Here is a 21,269-nt window from a genome sequence, read left to right on the forward strand (position 1 = left end):
TTTCACTCATATGGTCCTTTGTGCTGCTGAACGCTGCACATTTAAGTCAGCAAAGAAAAGCTTGGAGAGCAGCAAATGTTAACTTAAGGCCTTCTCCTGAAACAATACCCCTCTCTGTACGGCTGAAGAATTCCCCAACAGCCCGTCATTACATTGTTTTGAATTTATATTTCCCAGCGGCACATTTCGCCGACGCATTCAGATACAGAACAAAAGGAATGTTTCACATTTCTCTCAGATTATATGGCCCTGCCTCGAGCTAGCTAAACATTCATTAGTCACTGAATTGGACTTAATCATCTCCACATAATTGTGCGATCAGCAGCAGTTAATGCCCCTGGAATGTCAGTGTTATCGTTAAAAGTGCATTTCACACCGATGACCGGGCCCCGCTGTGATTAACAGCACCACAGGGTGTGTTTATCCCCTTTTCCTCCCGTACTTGCTTACATTTTAAAATCCAGAAATAGCAATCGTCCATTTAAGTCAATGCATATATTATTTCTTCCATTTACATTTGAGCGTTTCCTTCCCCTCAGCAGTTTACGACAAGGAGGGAAAAAATAGATCAATATTCTTGTGTCACCAGTATTGTGTTACAGCGCAGCAGCCAAAAATAAAACATGCATGGGTCAAAACAGGCTGTATGTGGAACAAATAAGTCAAATACCTTCGCCAAAAATTTATTTAACTCATAATAAATTATAGAATAAGAATAGTAGGGATACAGCAGTAGATTTTTTGTTCAGACGGGAGCATTATAGAGAGGAAATTAGAGCAGAATCCAACTATTTTCCCTCTCAAACTCAATTTTCTTCCTGTTCAAAACTCTAAAAAGCAGCTGTATGTGAGAAAGGGAGAGAAAAGAGGACAAGAAAGAGTGAGAGAGTAAATGAAAAAGAGTAAGAGAGGAGGACAGAAATAGTTGAGGGTGTGTAGGCCCGGCTCTGACCACTGGCATGCATGAGGAAGCAGCCTCCATTCCACAGGCCGGCGGATGGTTTAGAGACACTACAGCTCAGCAGCCCACATGCAAGTCCGCTGGCCTTCCCCACCCTCGGCTATTCTGGGCCTCTCTCTGCCACTGTGGTGGCTTTCACTCGGCAACCGCACAAATAAAGCCCTGAGAGGGAGAGGAGAGAGATAAAAAAACATGAGAAATTGAAGCTTTGGGGGCGAAGAAGGGGAGGAGATGCATTGTTTACTGTTTGTCTTGTTTTTTCATTACCTCTCGCCATCACACGGTTTCTTAGCTGATTTACGGGGGACTGCGGCGTCGCCAAAAACAAAGACATCCGGCTGCAGTTTACAATACGCTGGCTGTAGCATCACCAGCACCCGTGTTTAAAGCATAATTCCAGTTTATTCTAACTTGGATTTTACCGTTGCTGTTGTTCTGGTTGCCGTTTCTAACATCACTCACCACAATAATTGCAACGATCAGGGGGATGGCAACATGACAACAATTAAGTCTGACAGGGCAAGATACACGGTTAGATAATCAAACAGGATGTGACTAAATCAACAGTTTATACACGCCCAAAATGTCAGTGGTGGAAAATTGTGTTCATGTACAACTATATACAGTGCTGGGAGGGTCACTTTTAAAACATATTTCACTGCAGATTACAGAATACATGTCCTTAAATGTAAATAAATAAATACTATGGATTACATCAACAACAGGACATACTAACAATTTAGAATAACTCTTATTAAAATCAAAATAGGGATTGAAGTCTGTATTATTCACTCAGAAATTTAAAAGTAGTTGTAGTTTAGATGGACACTTGCTACCTAGCAAGCTAACCACAGATTAGCCTGTTAGCATAGTAGCTAGCTTGCTAACCAGGTCTAGCTAACAAACAAACAAATGAAAGCCAGCCGCTTAAAAACACACATGATGTGTACTATATTAATTCTATGTATCTGTATATGTCTACTTTTAAACAACAATCTGCAATGCTACACAGAGCAAGGAAGCTAGCTCGCTACCAAAAAGTTGTAGTTCTCAAACAAGCTGTTTAAAAGTTCCCAGACAATTTATGTAGATATATTTATGTTACTGGATAGAAATACTTGGCTAAAAATACAATACAGTAAACATCTTTCATGTTGTGACTGGTCCTCACTCTGTGGTTTGTTTGTTAGCAAGACCTGCTTAGCAAGCTAGCTGCTGTGCTAACAGGCTGATATTCAATTAGCTAAGTAGATAGCTCGCTAGGTAGCAAGCGTTAACTTTAGCTACAACTACTTTTAAATTTCAGAGTGAATAATGGAGACTTAAAAAAGAATCTGTTGATTTTAAAGATGTAACTGTATTCTGATTACTACCTGTTTAAACTGTAACTGTAACTAAATATCGTATGTGTACGAAGTTGAACCAGGTTTGTACTAACATGGAGGTTTGTTAAAAACCTTTATGATCACTGCTTGTGTTTTTCACACCATATTCCCACATCTCAACATGTAACAGACAGGAATGATGACTAAACCTGTGAAAATGAGTTGTAAAAATAGAACAAGCAGTGCCCAAGTCAAAGTGACATAATGTAATTCCCCCACATTTGTCGAGGATTTAACCTGATAACAGAACGGAAACTCTGGTATGTGCCGTGGTCACTTGTCTGCCCACGTGGAATGAGGAAATCGCATTTTATTATGAATGAAAGAGGCTTTTCAGCTCTGCTTACCCTTAACTGACATTTCGCAGCTGACTGATGAGCATTAAAAGCAGCAAATTCTGTGCCATGCTGTAAAATAAAACAGTCATACACGCTCATTTATTTTCTGTACACGTTCTGTTCACCTCCTTTGAGAAATCATTAAACATTGATCAAAAGAAAATGAAGAAGGAACCAAACAAACTCTGCTTCTCTTTGAAGCTGAGGGATGTTCTACAGCCGAGTCTCCTGAGGCTGGATTACTGGTTTCTCTCTCGCTGTGTTTTATTTCATATTCATTGTGAGGTACAACAGTTTCTGAGAATACCTAGACAACAAGACTTTGATCAGACATTGTTCTGAGACAGCGTCGGTCTGTCGCTCCACCATTTTGGTCCAGAAAATAAATAAATTTCATGGGTTTTTCCTCTGACACTGTTTTCATGTCAGATTTCTCCCAAAAATGTAGAAATTCAAAGTAAAATAAAAAAGCTAATGATATTTCTATCGGTGTTAGCTGTACTTGGTGTTAAGGGCTAATTAGCGACGTTAGCATTTAGCTCAAAGCCACTAGCTGCAGACTCATCGTCATTTTTCTTTTTTATTTAAAATGCAGCTGCTGGATTCACATCAGTCCTGTCCTGGCAGATAATTGATTTTAATATCTGACTGTTTGTTTATAAATCTTTCAGTATTTTAGCTCCATGATATATTACTGATCTTCTGCCCTTAGGTCACTCAGGTCAGCTTCACACCTGAAAAAGTGTCCACTGTGAAAAAGCTTTCTTTTTACTGCATCTTAATCTGTTGCTGGTTTTATTCAGTTTCATTTCTCCTCATTTGCTCTACCTACTCCTTTATTTACACCTGGATTATATTCCTTATTTATCTGCCATGGTTGTTTTTTAATTGCTGAAGCTCTATATTAGTTCCCACCCTCTGATTTATGGTATTGCAGTGATGTAATGCAGCCTCATATATCAATTTATTTTATGTTGCCACCATTTTATAAAAAGCTTGAACATCTCTAGCACTAAATCTACAGTATATATGACTAAACAATAACATAACTCTTCCATATACAGGTTTATTGACTCACACCTGTGTGTTACATCTCTAAGTTAAGTTTAAATCAGGATTAATGGAGGATTTGAAGTTAAAAAATGTGCAGATGTGTTCATAGTCGCAGTCTAATCCGACCGTCATGAAGGTTATGACGTTCTGTTTTTGTTTAAACGCTCTGGAGGAACTGACAGGTGTTTCTATTATTTTGTCCACCCCGTAAATAACTCAAACATGAACAGATTTTGCAAAAGACCTCACATGAGTGTTGATGTTTTGCACATATAATGAGCAGAGTTTACCTAATTATCAGGTTCTGGTCAACCTGAGGGGAGCAGACATCATGTAACCACCCAAACAGACGTGACTCAGGCATTTCCTCACCTTCACACGCACACAGCAATGCAGTCTGGGTAATGAGTGTGGAGCCGCCGACGCGACTGATGTTTAAGAAGCATATTATCTTGATCTTTTTGGTTTATTCCACCCTGAACCACAGGGAGTTGTTGTGTCTCAGAGACAGGTGATGAAACTCCTGGTTTGGTTTATCTCACCTGAGCTCCTCACCCCCACAGGAGGAGCTCAATACTAATTCTCTAGGCGCCACCTGCTGGTTGTGTCCTGCTACTGCTACAAGTCTGTTAGTGGAGATAAAAGCTGATGTGTTTGCTCAGTGGTGGGAGAGGACAGGGAGGGTTGACCAAAGTTCAAGACCAGGAATGTGTTGGTGTTCTTTTTGAATGTTTTGTCAGGGAGAACCAACTGTTCCCAGAAAAAAAAAAACCTTATGAGACAAAGTTGTGTGAGTGATGTGTATCTGCTTCTTGGAGGAATCTGATGGCAACACTAATTACACATGCAGAGGAGGACAGACAGGAAGGAAGAAATCAAAGGGAGGGGAAGTCAGAAGTCACAGAGAGGTCCCTGATGTAATCTGCCCAGCCTTAGAATTTCCCAGCATGCATCAGTTGTCACCTTAATCACTCCGTTAGCTAACGAGAAGTTGGTAAAACCCGGGCACCGGCAAACTGTAGTTTCCTCGGTTCAGCTGCTGGAGACACTGCGTGAAGTCCAGGAAGTAGTGGGCCAAAAAACAGGAGGTGGCAATCAAGGCTGTTTAGTTAGTTTAGATGTTTAATGTATTTTCATTAGATTTAAGTTTATCTGGATGCTTTGTTAGTGTATATTTATGTCAACTTCTGATTAGTTATCTCCTTTGTTACTGTAGAAGTAATGTCTTTATAAATCATATTTTTAATTCTTCATATTTCACCTCTTTTAGTTTTTTATTCTCACGTCTCCAGTTCTTAATAAAACAGAGATAAATGAGCAGGTATTCCACATCTAACTTTCCCCCATACACCTGAACACACCGCCACAGATGTTTTCATACTTCTGTTTCTTCTTCACACTTGAAATGTTTAGAACAACACGTCTTTGTCTGAGCAAACTGTGTGTTTTTAGTTTTATCAAACAGTCTGACATATTGAGGGGAACACTCATATCTTTAAATAAAAAAGCACAGAACAGCTGTGCAGGTTTTTCACATTGAGTTTGGTATATTTGATGAATTACGAGGACAGTTTCATTTGATCTCTTTTATGGGCCCTGAACTTTTGAGCTCTACCTCGTTTCTAAATGGTCAGTGTAGTGTCTGCACATTTAAAACGAGTTCACCTGAAACTGGTTCTGGGTGTCATTTCTTGTGCAGCATATCACCTGTTTTTAAAGACCTGCAATGCACCACTGTCCCCTCTTTGATTTCTTGTGCTTGTTGTGTTTTATTTTGTCACATTTGATACATTAATGAAGCAAAAACTGCACAGATGTGCATTAATTATAAAGTCAATGCTCAGATTTATGATCCATCGAGGTTTTAAAACAACAACCCGGGTGTGGCACAGGTTCCCAAGTGACTGCTACTGTAAGTGACATAACCAGTTAAGGACACTGATTTTTTTTTTTTTTTTTAATAATAGGTCATTTATTTATGCTGCTTACACAGCAGGTATTCTAATAATGAGTTGCACAGTCACGACAATGCAAAGAAACAAAATACACAGAACCAAAGGAGGTAACATCTCTCTGTGCACACACGTGCAAACATATTTTAATATCTGAGCTGAAAACATCAACATGTTATAATGTGAAAGTGGAGAAATGATTTGTGTAGTTTCTGTAAGCACTGGTGTTTCAGGATTTACAGTATCTTTCTTTTTCCTCCACAGCAGGGTGCAGTGACTGTCAGACAGGGGGAACAGGATTTTAATAAGGTAGGTCAGGTGGATGTGTACACACTGAGAGAGAGAGCATTGTCTACATGTTAATGAGCTGTATTCTCACGGTCTGGCTCTCGTTCAGCCTCTTTTTCAGTGTTTTTTTTAGGTGGTTAGAATTTATCACTAGCTTCCTCAGTAATGTTATTATAAATATTTAGGTGTGGATGGTGTGACATTTTTCAGCTTTAAAGGGAGAGTGTTGCAGAGAAAGTTTCAAAGATCCACTGTGGCAGACGACAGTAAATCCAACAGTGATCCTTTGGGAAGAATTTCCATAAACTCCAACTTAACTAGTTGACAGGTTTCAGTTCACTCAGACGCTGGTAACACAGGTTAAATCCTGAAAAACTGGCCTAGGATCAGGCCTAGCTAATCTAATCCAATAAAAGTGGTTTGTGGCAGAGGGCAGTTTCTGTGAGCCCCCGTTTGTTCAATAGATCGATTTAACTCGATACAGTAGCTGAGTTTCCTCATCGGCCTGAGGATAAGAAGAGCGAGTGCCTGCAGCTGAGATAGACATCAACAGAGCAAGTGTAGGCCCATGTGTTGGACTTCCCCAGCTCCCCACAGAAACACTATAGCTGAGTGATATTGTGCGTCCTGTTACACAACACTCGCCACATCTTTATGGCTGAATGAGTCCTTAAACTATCTGTAAACACGGAGTGCAACTGATACAGAAGTTACTGAAGTTTTTCCTCCTGGCGTCTCAGAAAACACTCCCACAAAACTGACAGGGAACAATTGTGCTTCACACTCTGTGGTCTGTCAGCGGAGTCGCTGATAGTGATGCCTTATTTCGCCCTGATTCTCCTCTCGTGTTTTGTTTGACACCTGTAACGGGCACAAAGGCAAATCTGGGGCTGCTTTTATTTCTCCCCCTGTGGCATGAGAGCTCGGGCAGATGTGTGGTGGGTGGATAAAGCGACAGTGTTGACAATATCGTCTTATCTTCTGGCTTTGACCTGATGGGAGCAAGGCCACGGCTGGATGCGTCTCCCTTATCGCCACATCATCTGTGTCTGCGGGGGCCAACCCAGAGCTGCTGGCCAAACTTCTTCTTTTTTCTTTTTTTTACATGGCTATGCTTCCAGGTCTCAGGTGGGCTTTTTGTTCTCTGTGCAGGCAGAATGCAGGCTGTGGGCTGAGGAACAATACCGTGTTCAGAGAGCAGGGAAGAAACTGCACGTAGCGATCCCCCACATCATATTATGCAAGGGAACTCCCTGCTACCCCTGTTTCCAAGCAAGTACCTTTCATTTAGAACGTCTGCCAAGTCAAATAAACACGATCGTCCCACAAAAAGAGACCAGTTATGTAACAAGCTAACTCTCAAGGTCATCAAGGTCACTGCTGTTATTTATTTATTTACTTTTTTAGGATGGAAAATTTCTAAAACTGTTTCTGTGTGCAGATGAACAAGATAAAACCTACGCACCTGACAGAAATCTACTGATGTATAACGCTCCTAAACTTGATTAAAACCAGCGAGGGCAGCTCCACGTTCACGTCCACTGACTGCAGGTCCAAGGTTGAAGTGATAATCTGTGTGTTCAGTAATGTTTTAAATCCCGCTGCACGTTCTGCCAAAGTTCACTGCAGGGACACGGTGGTGAGACGAGGAAATCACAGAGGTGAGTCACTGTCTGAGCTGCTTACTGTGGAAAAAAGATCGTGGGAATTTCTAGTTTACAACATGCATGATATATTCTAGACAGAAGCAGGTTTAGGTGCAAAAAATGGGAATAAGATTAGAAACATTCCACCTGAAATTAAGTTTATAAAAGAATTTATAATAAGTGACGCGTTATTATTTCCTGATCAAATAGCTGGTTTTAAAGGACACACTTCTTGCACTGTGGTAGCTCTATATTAAACTTTGGCCGCTCATTATTCCCTCACGTGTCGTGGTGATAAGGTGGATGAAGGAGAGTTTCTCAATTCTTATGCTGCAGATCTAAAAAGAGTTAAAAGTGCTGCTAGATTTCACCCATATCTCTATTATTAAAATGTAAAAACAGCAACATGAAGTTGCTCAATGTCAGGCAACAAGGTTAAATATTAATATGTGCAAAAATAAAATGCTTTAACCCTGCTTATAATTATTATGTGCTTTGAGGAAAACTTTGCAACTTAATGCAATTTCTATTCTAATAATAAGCCAGGATTTATTTTAGTTGCTACACATGGTGAAAAAACTAAACACTGCAGTGACATTAATAACTAAACAGTTAATTCAGAAAAGCAGCTGAAGTTACAAAGTCCATGAGGAAGATACATCCACCCACTTCCTCCCATGGTAAACAAAATTAAACGATGTGGCAGAAATAATAATAATGAATTCTAAACCAAATATAATTTCTAAACAAAGTTAACACGGTAGAGTCTTCTTCTACTTCTTCTTTTATTATTATTATTAAGCCCGGAACTCTTCACCGTGGCGCATGAGCACACACGGAATGTTTTGATGGTTACACGGGAGAGCTGAAAGGTAACAGAAGTGCCTCCTTCCTCACCTGGACAGTAAGGTCTTTTAATATTGTCACTTTTATCGGCGTTTAAAAACAACACGCTCGTGTAAATGCGGTTTAAAGCGTTTTAATTGTGTAACTTTGGCGGGAAAGTTTATTTTTGAGCGTTAGCAAGAACGTTTGGGAAGTGGCTACTCTTAGCTAGCAGCAGGACTTTATCACTAGCAGCTAATCAATACAGTTCGCTAATCATTAATCATTACGTACAGGTTTAGGCACGGCTGAGTCCCAGTCAGACATTAAACTCTTCATTGTGTTGAGGCTGTAAAAAGCTGATGTTTGACTGTTGGCTAACGCGTCTTCTTAGTGATTGTGTGTTGATCCAATTATCTGCGCTAGTGGACTAAACGTAGCTCATTGTAAACTGTTTGCTACAGGTAAATAAACTCTGTTAGCTTAAGCAACAAGGACTCAAAACTCCGAAGGTAAAATGGTGAATGTTGTTAAAGGGTAAGGACACACACAATTTCTACATGTTGCTGTGTCCCTGTGCGTCTCCCTCAGTTATTATTAAGCCATTGGGGATCATCACCCTGCTCTGTGTTAAAGGTGAAAGGTCACTGTCTGAGAAATAACAGCTTCAGGATCGTTTGATGGGTCGCAGTCGAGGCAGACAGCTGCCCACCCTGAGCCTGGCTCTGCTCGAGGTTTCTGCTTCTATAGCTTGATTTATAGAGTTGAACTGCCGCCACAGCTATGGCATAGATGTGTTCACCTCTGATATCCAGGCAGGAAACTTTGAAAATATCAAGAATTAGAAACAGAGTTTGGTGTGTTTGGTACAGCGACAGCACTTCCTGCTCAGAAGTGGAGTCAGAGCTCTGGTGAAGCGAATGTTAGGCTTTGTTTTCTGGTCATGAAAACCACCTGACCACTCAGACTGGCTGCAGAGGGCTCTGCTGTTTTAATGCTAAGCTACCTAGCATATATGACTACCACATGATTATACTACCACAAAATGTTAACACGTTAATGCCAAATGTTTATGATGTCTGTGACTGAAAACATTTTATTTCTGCAGACCTGCAGGATGGCCCAGTCAGACAGCAAGGTGCTGGTTCTGGGAGCACTGGCTGGAGTGGCTGGGATCAGTCTGGCTGTGGTGTGTTACCGGGAATTCAGGTCGAGACGAAGAGCCTCATGTCCCGGGTTCTACCTCAGCCGCACTAACGAACACAGCCCTGGCCTCATGCTGGTGGACGGTCCGGGTCTGCCCGTGGGTCAGGCCGAGGTGCTGGATCGCCTCGAGGCCCTGATCCAGTGCGTGTCGGAGCTGAAGGACGAGATGAAGGCGCTGAAGAACGCTCTGCCGACGCTGCAGGACCAGGTCAGGGAGGAGCTGAGGGGACGCGACGAAGCACGGCGAGCCAGCCCTCTGCACAGGACCACGCCGACACGGAGGAAAAGAACCGCAGGCAGCGTCACCGCCACCAGAGCTGGAGGCCGGAGCTCAGAGGAGGCAGAGAGCGAGGGGGGGTGAGTAGTTTAAAAACTCTAAATCAGGGTTTTTATACACCAAAGACTTAAACCTTTGATCTGAGGTAATAATCTGGATGGCTGCTCTTTTGACAATTATTAATCTGCCAGGTCATCTGTCTGTACACTGATCACACACTGCTCTGTGCAGCACATGGACGTATTATTGAATCTGAATCCAAGCGTCTTGATCCATTCCTTCTGCTAGAAATCCCATAATGCACCACGGTCTCTCTCTGCCTGAGCCACTGACAGCCCATGAATGAACCACTGAATGTCTGGGATGCTCAGGAAAATAGATCCCAAAGGGTCATGTGACCTTTTTGATTACAGCACAATGTGCTGTTCTTGTGTCCTGCTGCGATATCGTTAGGTTGTTTTTAACCGCAGTAGCTGCCTCTCATAGGACTTTTGGATGTGTTTAAATCCACATTTGTACAGTAAGGATACAGAATAAGTGTTTTATCTTTACTGATGAGCTCAGTGTCTCGTCCTCTACACTGAATTCACTGGGTAGTGGGTAGTGGATGACGTGTGTATATCAAACTATATAAACTTTCATCAGACTCTCGTCATTTCTTAATGTAAATCACCTCAGCAGATAAACAAATATCTCAAACGGTGGCAAACTGTTATTTAATTTCCATTTATCTATCGATCAGAATGTGGATCAAAACCCCCCCCCTCCCACTTTACACATTAGACTCACCTGCCCATTTCATGCAGTAAATTACAGTCATGACAGTGTGTACCTTTGCCTCAGGTGCTGCAGACTAATCAAGCTCCATGTGCCCAGTCATCCACCTCCACCCTGAGCCAAATGCCTTGAACTGGTGCCAGCCACTAGATAACATAAACAACAGATGTGTTCCTTTTGAATGGACTACCATTTCAAAAAAAGTCTCACCTTATAAAAACAAATATCAGCAGTTAAATGATGATGATTAAGCCGAGGGTTTAATGTTTTCAGCAGGAGGGCAGACTTTGTTATTATTCTCAACACGCAACTCTGAATATTTATCAGATCTGGGGGAATAAATCTGAACCCCGATGAAGATTCAAGTACTTAACCTGGATTGACCGCTTCTTCGTTTGTGTAGGCGGTAGAGCGTGAGAACTGCCATCTTCAAAACAAGAAGAGCAGCTGCTCTCTCATCCTAACCACACAGTTTTTAGCCTCAGATCAGAGCTGCACGGCTCCTCCCCACCTCTGTTACTGTCCTCGCGATGATTAATCAATTGCCTCGGAGCGACTTTTTACAACTACAACAACATAAAGCAGGGCCAATGCACCCTGGGTAATTAATCAGTGTTGTGATTTACCGTCTGAGAATCACATTCCACGCAAAGTTTGTGTTTGTTAATGTTTTTTTTTCCAGAGAAGAAACCGCCGTCATGTTTAAGATTTTTGAGATAATTCAGATGAATGCAGACATAAACATAACCCTGAAACTGTTTCAGGTCGTGTACGTTTTATTGGCGCTGGAGGTGAGACAGCTCACAGACAGGTAATAACACCGTATCACACGAATCTTCTTTCATGATGGATAAACATTTCAGGTCCAGCCCTACCTATACTAACACCTCCACTCCTCCTCCTCCTCGTTGTTGTTGGCCGGAGGAGCAGATGGAGGCGTAAAGACGATGGCAGCTCCAGCAGATGAAGTCCGCGGGTTTTGAGTGACAGTCGTTGGCTGCATCAGATGCTCGTAATTACAGCTCGGGTTATTATGCTTTAAAAGAAATCACATCACCTGCCATAATTAAAGAGCCTTTCCTGCCGCTCTGTTATTTGTAAGAGCAGAGGGTGTGTGCAGGGGGCAGTGAAGAAATTCCAGCTCCTGAGGGAATGAGTATTCCCCCCCTCCTCCAGAGGAGCCAGTTACACCCCCAATCCTCAATTTCAAGGGCTCTTAGTGTCTGTGCAGTTTGTTTGGAGGAGTTTACAGTTGAATACCTTCAAAAAATCTCCCTGTACGAGCCGTGATGCGAAGGGCTGGGTGTATTTGTTGAGCTCTACATCCTTGTTTAAGTTTACAAACTTCTCAGCTCCGCCTCAGAAACAGGTGAATTTTAGTTGCAATAATTTAAAGAAAGAAATTGTTTAATTGCATTAAATTAATGTAGATATTGTTATTAGTGGGGCAGCAGATTTCCAACAGGGGGCGTCATACAAGTGTGAACAGAGCCTTGTCTAAATCCTCTGTGCTGCAGGACATGAGAGATGCACATCAGGAGTCTGTGAATACCTGTTTTCACAACCTTATTGCTTCTGTGAGCTTAATGCTTTTCTTTTTTTTATTATTTGTGAAGGAAGATACATGCTGCATGTATAAAAAGTGATTTTACATACGCAGACAAAACACAGGACAAAACAACTGAGAGTCCTATTTCCACATTATAGTTTTAAATTCATAAACAAGAAAGAAAAAGTAGAGAAAAAAAGATGATTTTCTTCACTCTTCCTCCACTTTCTTTTCTTTTATGAAAAAGACAAAATATATAAATAAATAATGCAGTTATTGGGTATTCAGATTTGTTTGTAAGGGTAGAAAACATGCATTGTAGGGTGGCTTAGTCGTTGCAGAGACCTCCCAACCTGAGCCGCGCTCAGACCCTCAGGACGGCTTTTTTTGGGCATTTTCCGCCTTTCTTTGATAGAGACAGTGGAGAGTGATAGTGTGTTGATGTGTTTTTTTAGCTGCATAATTGTAGCTTGAGTATTTTTCTAAATCTTTTTAGATCAGATTTTGTCTTGTTTGTATACAGAGATATTTCAAGTGTGACCAGCGCTGGCAAATTGTCTGATAATTGAGTCTAGCTCCAGCCTGAGCCTCTGTAATACAGGCATTACTGTGCTAATGCAGAAATGTTCACCAGGAACACAACAATTAGTGTGACATAACGTCACAATTATGGAGCAGGATGGTGTCGATCAGCACGGGGGAACGTGTAAACCCAGCCACCAAAAGGTTGAAAGTTCCATCTGTTTACTCCATTCACCCCTCATGTGTCACGACAGCTTCCTCAGAGCTACCTCTCTGCAGGTAAGGAGACCCATCAATCACCCTGTCTGTGTGCCAAGCTGTCAGAGGCCTCATTTAAAATTGTCTTGTAGGAACTTGTAATTCCCTGAACAGTTCCCACTGAGTTTATTATTCAAACCACGTCGCTGTAGCTCAAGGACATTACCTCTTTTCTTTTTTCCTTTTCCAAAAAAATAGCATTTATGACACTGGATAGTTGTTGATTTAAGCAGATTTAAGCAGCCGTTCTGTTTAGTGATGGGCAAGCCTGATCAACACACACAGAAATGTTTAGAAAGAGAAAAAGGAGCTCATTGTCTGCTTTGAGATTAAAAGCTTTAGTCTATCTTCTCCTGTGACGTCATGGTACGCATTGCTCCGCAGCTGTTCGTATCCAAGACATTCTCATTTATATCCTCAGATTCATACCTCAGTGAAAGGCTTTTAGCCACACAACCATATGTATTGAACTGGATTTTAACCGGACAGTGTAAACAGTGTGTCCTCAGTCAACCCGGCCGTTCTCTGACCTACATCTGTGGAGTTCGACTCTGACCACCCACATCTCCCATTCATAAAGGTTATTTTTTAACTTGGGCCTTATTCTCCCATGTTTTTGGGTGTAAATGATTAGCAGGGACAAAAATAGACAGAGATAGACTGTTTTATTCAACAGGAAGATCCTTTTTGTTTCACCAGGAACAGCCGTTTCATCACTGCCAGACTCCATTGACAAAAAGAGGAATTTTACAGAGCAGAACACAGGAGCTGCTGGAATACCACTGTCTCTATCTGTTAGTTTGTTTGTATTGTGTTTTACTTATGTAAAGTATCTCAATACTTCTTTCACCACGGAAAGTTACACAACACAAACAAACTAAAAAAATCAAGGCAGTGTATTCCAGCAGCTCCTGTGTTCTGCTCGGTAACATTCCTCTTTTTGTCAATGGAGTCTGGTAATGATATATAGCGATGCTGAGCTGATATATTCTTTTATATTAACAATAGATTACATGACTACATGCATGTAAAGGGAGTCGATGAGTCAATCTGATTAACCTGACTCTACAGTTCCTTGAAAGCGTTTTAGCATCTATGAGCTCATTGTTTTGGTTTTCTGGTCTGTTTTGGTTCACGCTCTCTGCTCTCTCAGTGTCACGTCACCTGCAGGAGGCAGCAGCATGAATAATACAACTCTTTCTTTCACATTTCTTTTCAGTTTTTTACTCATTTCTTGAGTTTCACTCTGTGTGTGTGTCGGTGTTGTTCCGCCTTCTGTTCAGATTTATTTCTTCCTAGTTTGCCTTTTGTCAAAACAACAAGCCAACACATCATTTGTATACAACTGTGTACAAACCCCTGTTTCCAAACTTGTTTCTTCCTCCTGCTATTTTAAGAACAAAGGGTTTCAACATCCCAACAGAAGTGCTACGCATGGTTGCATGAGCACACAAGGTGAATTGTTGCATTCATTATTGGCTTGTAATGTTATCATGTGCCTGTGAGAAATGCAAGACAGGTTATTTTTCATCCAGTATTCATTATCCACCTCACCACAACAGAGGAGGGCATAGTTAGAAACCCGGTCATGTTGTCAGCAGCTGATCAGTGGGGAAGTGAAAGTTAAAGACTAAAGAGTCGTTCCCTGTCCAGCCTTTGAGGGGGGGAGAGACTAAATAACTGGACTCTCTCCAGTCAGTCGGCCATTGTTGCAGAGCAGGCTTTCATCAGCCCCCGTCACCACAGCTACACATGCTGAATAAGCTGCATATTCCAAAGCCCAGTGATGTTGGGATGGTAACTCCGGTTTGTTTTGAACAGTGTAACCGTGGTGACTACCATTGCTAAGCCCTATTGAGAGATCCCTTCATTGCCCCTTGGGGTCTTTATACTGGAAGGCTGATCTCACTTGGTGAGAGCACAGCCCGATAAAAACGAAAGTTAAGGCTTTACAGTCTTTAACTTTACATAGTACAGAGAGTGTTAGGAGGTTGGACAGCCTGGGCAGATGGTTTTCTTCTGTTTCTTTTCCCTGAACACAAACTGGAAGATAAAACCTACTTACTGAGTCTGGCACTGACTTCGTTCTTTGCTCTGTTTTTGTAAAGCAAAAAACTATCAATTTAAAGACGTTAATTGGACTCTGGAAATGTTGATATGCATTTTCCATAAACTTCTGACATTTTTATGAAATAAGTTGAAAAAATAATTATTCAATAATGAAAATAGTTGTTAGAACTTATTTTGTTTGATCAGCAGTGAAAAAAACCCAAATGTATTTCATTTATAGTGATATAAAATAGAGAAAATTATTGCAAATGCATCTTATATTAGTTTATTAATTATCAGAATTGTCAGATTGGCTGTCAGTGAGCTAACAAATGGTTTGATCACTCCTTAAAATACTACAAAGTTTATGGTCGAATAGGCTGAAAGTGTCAAATGCCACGTCATTGACAACTTCTTCCATTAAAGGTGCTATATGTACGTTTTAGCTTTTGCTACATCGCTAATGTTAGCATTAGCTGCTGTTAGCAAATTAGAAGAAACATTGTGAATTCAGCTTCAATCCTTTTCTCACCAAGAACTGTCTCCAGTGGTTAACTCTTGTTTTGCTTCTATTTCTATCACTTCTTTTCTTCTGCTGAAGTTAGCATGCTAACCAGCTAGCCCACTCTTGTAATACCTCCTAGTGATAGTCTCTAAGTCTCTTGAGAATCCAGTCTGCCTTCAGTCCAACATTAAAAGATGAAGAAGTAGCGCTGCTCAGACAACATGTTCTCATATCTTGTCTTGTAAACACAATGACAGCTGAAGCTTTTGGTGAGTAAACAGCTGTAAATGCTAACGTTAGCTGTGTAGCAATGGGAAAAACCCACATAGAGCACCTTTAAATCTGCAGCATGAGCATCCATCAGTAACCAAAAGTTGTCATCTTGTGAAAGTTTGTGTAATTTTTTTTATTTTTGCGTGCAAGAGCAGGTATTAAATGTGTTTTTTCTGCCCTGCCCTTGAATTTGCCTGCAGAAAATAATTTGATTTCTTGTCATGTGTGAGTCATAGGAGGGCCTGCTGGTATATTATGCACCTAGACGGTGTTGAAATAAAGATGACAATATTTAGACGTGTTCTTTCAGAGCTGTGCACTGCTAACAACGCTGCAAGGATAATAATGGTTCCTGCACAAACTCATATACATTACATAAACACACAAGGTAATACAAATAGATCCTTAGCTTCTTTTTTCTTTCAACTCAAGTGATTCATGAGCCGTGGAATGGCGTGACAGGAATGCGCTGATCACTCAGTACTGTGCTGCCTGTCTCTCCAGCTCCACTGAGTAAATAACTTCAGGGAGGGAGGGAAAAAACGGACTGCTGAATGAATAACAGAACAAAAGGATGAATGAATTAGGGATGAATGAATGACACAAGTCTTGCTACAGTTAAAGTGCACGGCCTGTTTATTACACGGTAGTGCTCTGGCTAATATGGTGCGGGCCAGACAAAAAAGGAAGACCACAACAGTCAGATTAAACACAAAAGCACACCCATGCAGATTTTTTAAGCTGGGGTGTATTGGCCAATAAACGGTTTGAGCCCTGCCTGCAGGTTTCAGGGTTTAGTCAGGAGTTAGAGCAGAGCGCGAGATTGTAGAAAGGCTTTGGAGCGCTATCCCAAAATGATGGTATAAAAACAGATGGAGATTAACATAAAGACACTGTAAAGTCTGGTTTCTCGTACAGTTCTGGTGATGCTCTGTTTCCTGTTAAGTCCAATAGGTCACAGAGTTCTCGCTGGAAGTTGTACTTTTTGTTTTTAATCACACGTTTGCGCAGACGACCGGCTGCATCGAAATCGTTCACGTGTCAAGTCAAGTTACATGTGTTACTGGAGGACACCTCTAGAGGGCAGACTAGAGAGAGAGAGAGATATCATGGCAGAAAAAGTGAAGGCAGTGCAGTCGTAGATTGTACGTAAGGCCCCTAAATCACACTGTACAGATGCAGATGATTGCAGACTTGGTTTGTTAGCTTGTCTTCAAAACTTTCCACCATAGAGTGGTGCAGCGACGATGTATTTTTGTAGTCCAGCCCTGAAGTTAGCCTCACCCTGGTTCCCTCCACAAAAAGCCAATGGGATTTTTTCATTGTGTTTTGGATTATTCCAGAAAATAATTAAAGTTGAGTTGATCAGATCATCTTCACAGATGAACACCACTGTTCTGATGTTTGAAGTAAGAAGCTAATGTTAGGCTATAAACCAACTCCACCACGGTCACATGACGTCAACGTCTCCACCACTAAGCTTCCAACTGGTCATTTCATTTAGCTCTGAGCTCTTCTACAAAAGCCTTTCTTCTTAGAAAGTTAGTGAGAGTGACGCGTAGTTAAAAGCAAACATATCTACAGCTCATGACTGTTGTTTTTCTTTTTTGACTGAAGGAAACCTCTGCAGCTCAGATGCCCTCACATTACTCCTGTAATCACACCACTCCAGGGTTGAAGGTGTGTGTGTGTTGTGGGGTGGAGTCAGGAAGCAGCCTCCAGCACGAGGCACCTGTTGAGTCTATGGTGTTTCTGTCTGTGGCCCGCTCTGACACATCCCTCCAGAACCATGGCTCGCAGCCCAAAATATTCCCTTAACCACCAATGACGCACATGTAGCCGCTGCCAACACTCGATAGAAGCTTTTCATATTTTCACCTTGTCTATGCCTTTTCATTTCTACCTGTGCTGTTAATATACTTTTTTTTACTACTGCTTTTTAAGTGTTAGCTTAAGGTGTTAGTTCATACAATTACAGCAGTTGAAAGGGTACCGTAAAACATCTAATGCGAGCGTTGCGTGCCTCACCCTGACAAACAAGCCTCCCTGTGTTCATGTAAAAGCCTTCAGGTATCCACATTAAGACGTCAACAGTTTCTTAACATCTAGCGTTTATAAACAATTAAGGAGACCCACTTTTGTAAATAAACCTGCTGCCATTTGTGTGTAAACAGGCAGCGACGATTGATCCCTTTATAATCAGCACCTGGCAGAAAACGGCTTGTAAAAATGCTCGTTAAGACGGTGGGGAGGGGAGGGGTTGATTGATCTGAAAAATTCCTCATCTGAGGTGTTTTCATTCCACCTCGGGAGCAGAAGACTAATTTGAGTTATCAGGACGCAGGCCAACATTTAATTCAGGGAATCTGGGTTATTTATTGAGACCTGCAAATTAAAACTACAACTACACTTTTTTTTTTTTTTTGCTTTCAGGTACATGACTGCACTGACAGACTCTGAGGAAGAAGAGGAGCGAAGTGATGCTGAACAGAGGGATGAAGAACAACCGGTGGACAGGTTATCCGTCCTGCTTGAGAGGATCGACGGCCTGCATCAGGGCACCGAATCTGACAAAAGGGAAAGTCTCAACATCCTGTTGGAGCAGCGAGAGGAGGTGAGTTAAACAGGTTTTTAATTCAGAACATATTCAGTTTGTAGAGCTTCGGTGCTAGAGATGAAGGCAACTGGACGTCTTCTAGGTTTCTTGACGACCAAAATACCAGGAACTCCTCGACCAGCCTCTAGAACTGAGGAACCCTTTCGGATGAGAGTTTAAGTCCAGTTGCCTTAAACTCTACCACTTAAGACAACCATGACCTGGATGACTGAGAACCTTCACAGACTCAGTTTGTAGATGTTCACGTCTCAACACTTTGATTTACTCCTTCAGTTTGGACAGAACTCGCCGTTTCTTTGGCGGCTGATCCGAGCTTACTGCGATGTCCATGACGTCAGCTTCACTCTGGAGGAGAAGAAGACCCACGCAGAAGCTGGTAATTTACCAAACCATGTTCTATGCCTCATTTGCCAAACATCCCAGTCTGGATGTGAGACGCTGTCACGTCATAACCACCAGATAAACCGCAAATGTCAGTGTCTCATCTGGAAAACCCAAATCCATGCAATTCTGTATTCCTGCGGTGACCTCAGTCTGTTGGTCTGAAGCCCACGATGAATTGGCAGAAACAATGTTTGGCAAACTTATAAATTGCCTGTGGTGACAGTCTACAGTGGATCAGATAGGATTAACTGAAAGTGTGATCTGAAGGTCTGAATAGCTGCTAATATATCACATGATTTTATCACACACTTTTCATTAGTTAAATAGGAAAACAATTAAGGGATTCATTATAGATCGCTTATACTGTGCAATATTACTTCACTCAGGGGTTATTATTTGAAACTGTGCAGTATCAGTATTCAATCCAATTTGTTACTGTGTTTATATTGTCTATATTGTTCATAGTCTTCATGTATTCTCTTGTTTTTATGTTGTTTTTTATTTACCAATATTTACTGCTGCTGTAACAATGCTAATTTCCCCACTGTGTGGCTAATAAATGATTATCTCATCTCTTAAACTCAACAATCCACACTAAATATTAAATTAATGAGTAAGAGAAACACTGCGGAATTTACAAGCTACAACTTGGCAGCTGCCGATCTATCAGGATACGGATTGTATTTTAATACCTGATGTAAATGGGATGTAAGTTTCTTGTTAATCCGCTGCACCCTGAACACTCAGTGTCAACAAAGAGGACGCTGCAGAGTCTTAAAGGCAACTTCACGATGACAAAACATGTTTCTCCCACAGGCCCTTTAAAAGCAGGATACAATGACTTTCTGTGCTCGTCTTGTGTTACACTCCAGGACTCTGTACAGTAGACTGTAATGCCCCCCCCCCCAGTGACTCTGCAGTTCTGAAGTTCAGACTGGACTGACCTGTTTCTCTGTGATGCTTCCTCATCAGTGCACCTCCACCACCTGGCCAGGTGCCTCCTGCAAAGACACCTTTGTCAAAGCGTTTGACAGGACAGAGTTGGGTTTTTAAAGCAACAGGGGGCTTCATATTTAACATTCATTTAGATATTAATAGACCAGATGGAATGAGACACTTTCCACTGAGTGATGAAGGATTTAAATGTGAGCTCTCTTCCTGGAGTGCATTTCACATCACCTGTGTTTTTATTGCTTTAATCTGTTTCTTGATTTATGTATATCCTGTTTTGTTTTCTCAGACAACACACCCCTTGACTCCTCTAATCCACGCTCTCCTCTTTTGTCATGTGAACAATGACGAGTGTACGGGGCGAACTGGAGTGTGTTGCATTTGTGTTTCAGCAGGGGGGGGCAGGCGGCATCGTAATCTGTCTTTCTTATCTTTCCTTTTCCTCGTAGGGAAGAAAGTCGGCGAGGTGGCGGTGAGCCTGAACCCCACATGTGCTGAAAGTCACCAGTGGTAGGTTTGACTTGTTTCCCTTCCCACAACTTTCATCATTCAACAGCTGCTTTTTGTTCTTCTCAATAAAGTTTTTCCAGCTGCCATTTCAAAAGCAAATCAATCAAGCGTACTTGAAAATACAGTTTGATGGCATGTGACTAGCTGTCATTGAGCCCCGTTACAGGAATGGTTGAATTAGACAGAGTGAAAGCATAAAGCAGGTACTTTCCCCACATGAGAAGTGTTGTGGGTGGTTGGGGTTGGGGGTGGTGGAAGTGTTCGCCTGAGGCAGCTGTTCCTCTGTGATTGACTGGATGTTTGACTCAGGCATTTCTTGAGGTCCAGTTTAGCAAATGTAACTTGAAGGAATCAAGAGGAAACCCTCGGAGAGCCCACAGGAGTAGATGACAGAGCGACTTACATGTGCAACAGGGCTGTCGCTTTTTCAAAACATCAAGCTCCAGCGATTTTGAAACAACCCGCAGTTTCGTTCGAATTAATTCACACTCATGTCCGCTCCCTCAAAACACCAAAACACATCATTATTTTCTTTAACTTTACAGCCCAACAGTCATATAAACTCATCGTTTTCATTATCTCTGCCTTTTCTACTGTGCTCTCAATAAAACAACAGGATGCTAAGCTAGCAGGTGAAACCACTGCTAAACTGACAAACAGCCCCATCCGTGTGGTGTTTGTAGGTTAAGATTCCCTCTGTGTTCATTGTTCAGGAGGTTTTTACCAGGAGCCGAATTACCCTCAGAGGTCTCCTCTCCAAAACAAACAGACCATGTGATAAAATCCATTTAAAAAACACAGAGTAAAACAGTTTAATGTGACAAATCAGTGATGCTGTAGGGCAGACAGGACGTCAAGAATTTTCCATTTTCATACCAAACAACACTGCAGGTCAAGCTGACATTCAGTGACAAATTAACGGGAATCAGGAGAACCTCTTGTC

General features: G+C 41.6%; 1 protein-coding gene across 7 annotated transcripts in view; it reads left to right on the forward strand.

Moving 5' to 3' along the window:
* LOC108886284 (regulator of microtubule dynamics protein 2) overlaps positions 1 to 21,269 on the forward strand; it is a 75,273-nt gene that overhangs the window by 40,967 nt on the left and 13,037 nt on the right. Inside the window, exons 3-7 of one of the 7 annotated variants that reach the window (XM_018681057.2) lie at positions 5,954 to 5,998; positions 9,557 to 10,011; positions 18,298 to 18,478; positions 18,755 to 18,857; positions 20,266 to 20,326. In XM_018681057.2, coding sequence (XP_018536573.1) covers positions 9,566 to 10,011; positions 18,298 to 18,478; positions 18,755 to 18,857; positions 20,266 to 20,326 — 791 coding nt within the window. In that variant the 5' untranslated portion in view covers positions 5,954 to 5,998; positions 9,557 to 9,565. Of the gene's footprint in view, positions 1 to 5,953; positions 5,999 to 7,492; positions 7,639 to 8,298; positions 8,533 to 8,615; positions 8,913 to 8,958; positions 9,183 to 9,556; positions 10,012 to 18,297; positions 18,479 to 18,754; positions 18,858 to 20,265; positions 20,327 to 21,269 lie in introns of those variants that run through there. The other 6 variants (XM_018681055.2, XM_018681056.2, XM_018681058.2 and 3 more) reach the window with 6 other exon arrangements.

The sequence above is a fragment of the Lates calcarifer genome, linkage group LG16_LG22 (assembly GCF_001640805.2).
Source record: "Lates calcarifer isolate ASB-BC8 linkage group LG16_LG22, TLL_Latcal_v3, whole genome shotgun sequence".
Lineage (NCBI taxonomy): Eukaryota > Metazoa > Chordata > Actinopteri > Centropomidae > Lates > Lates calcarifer.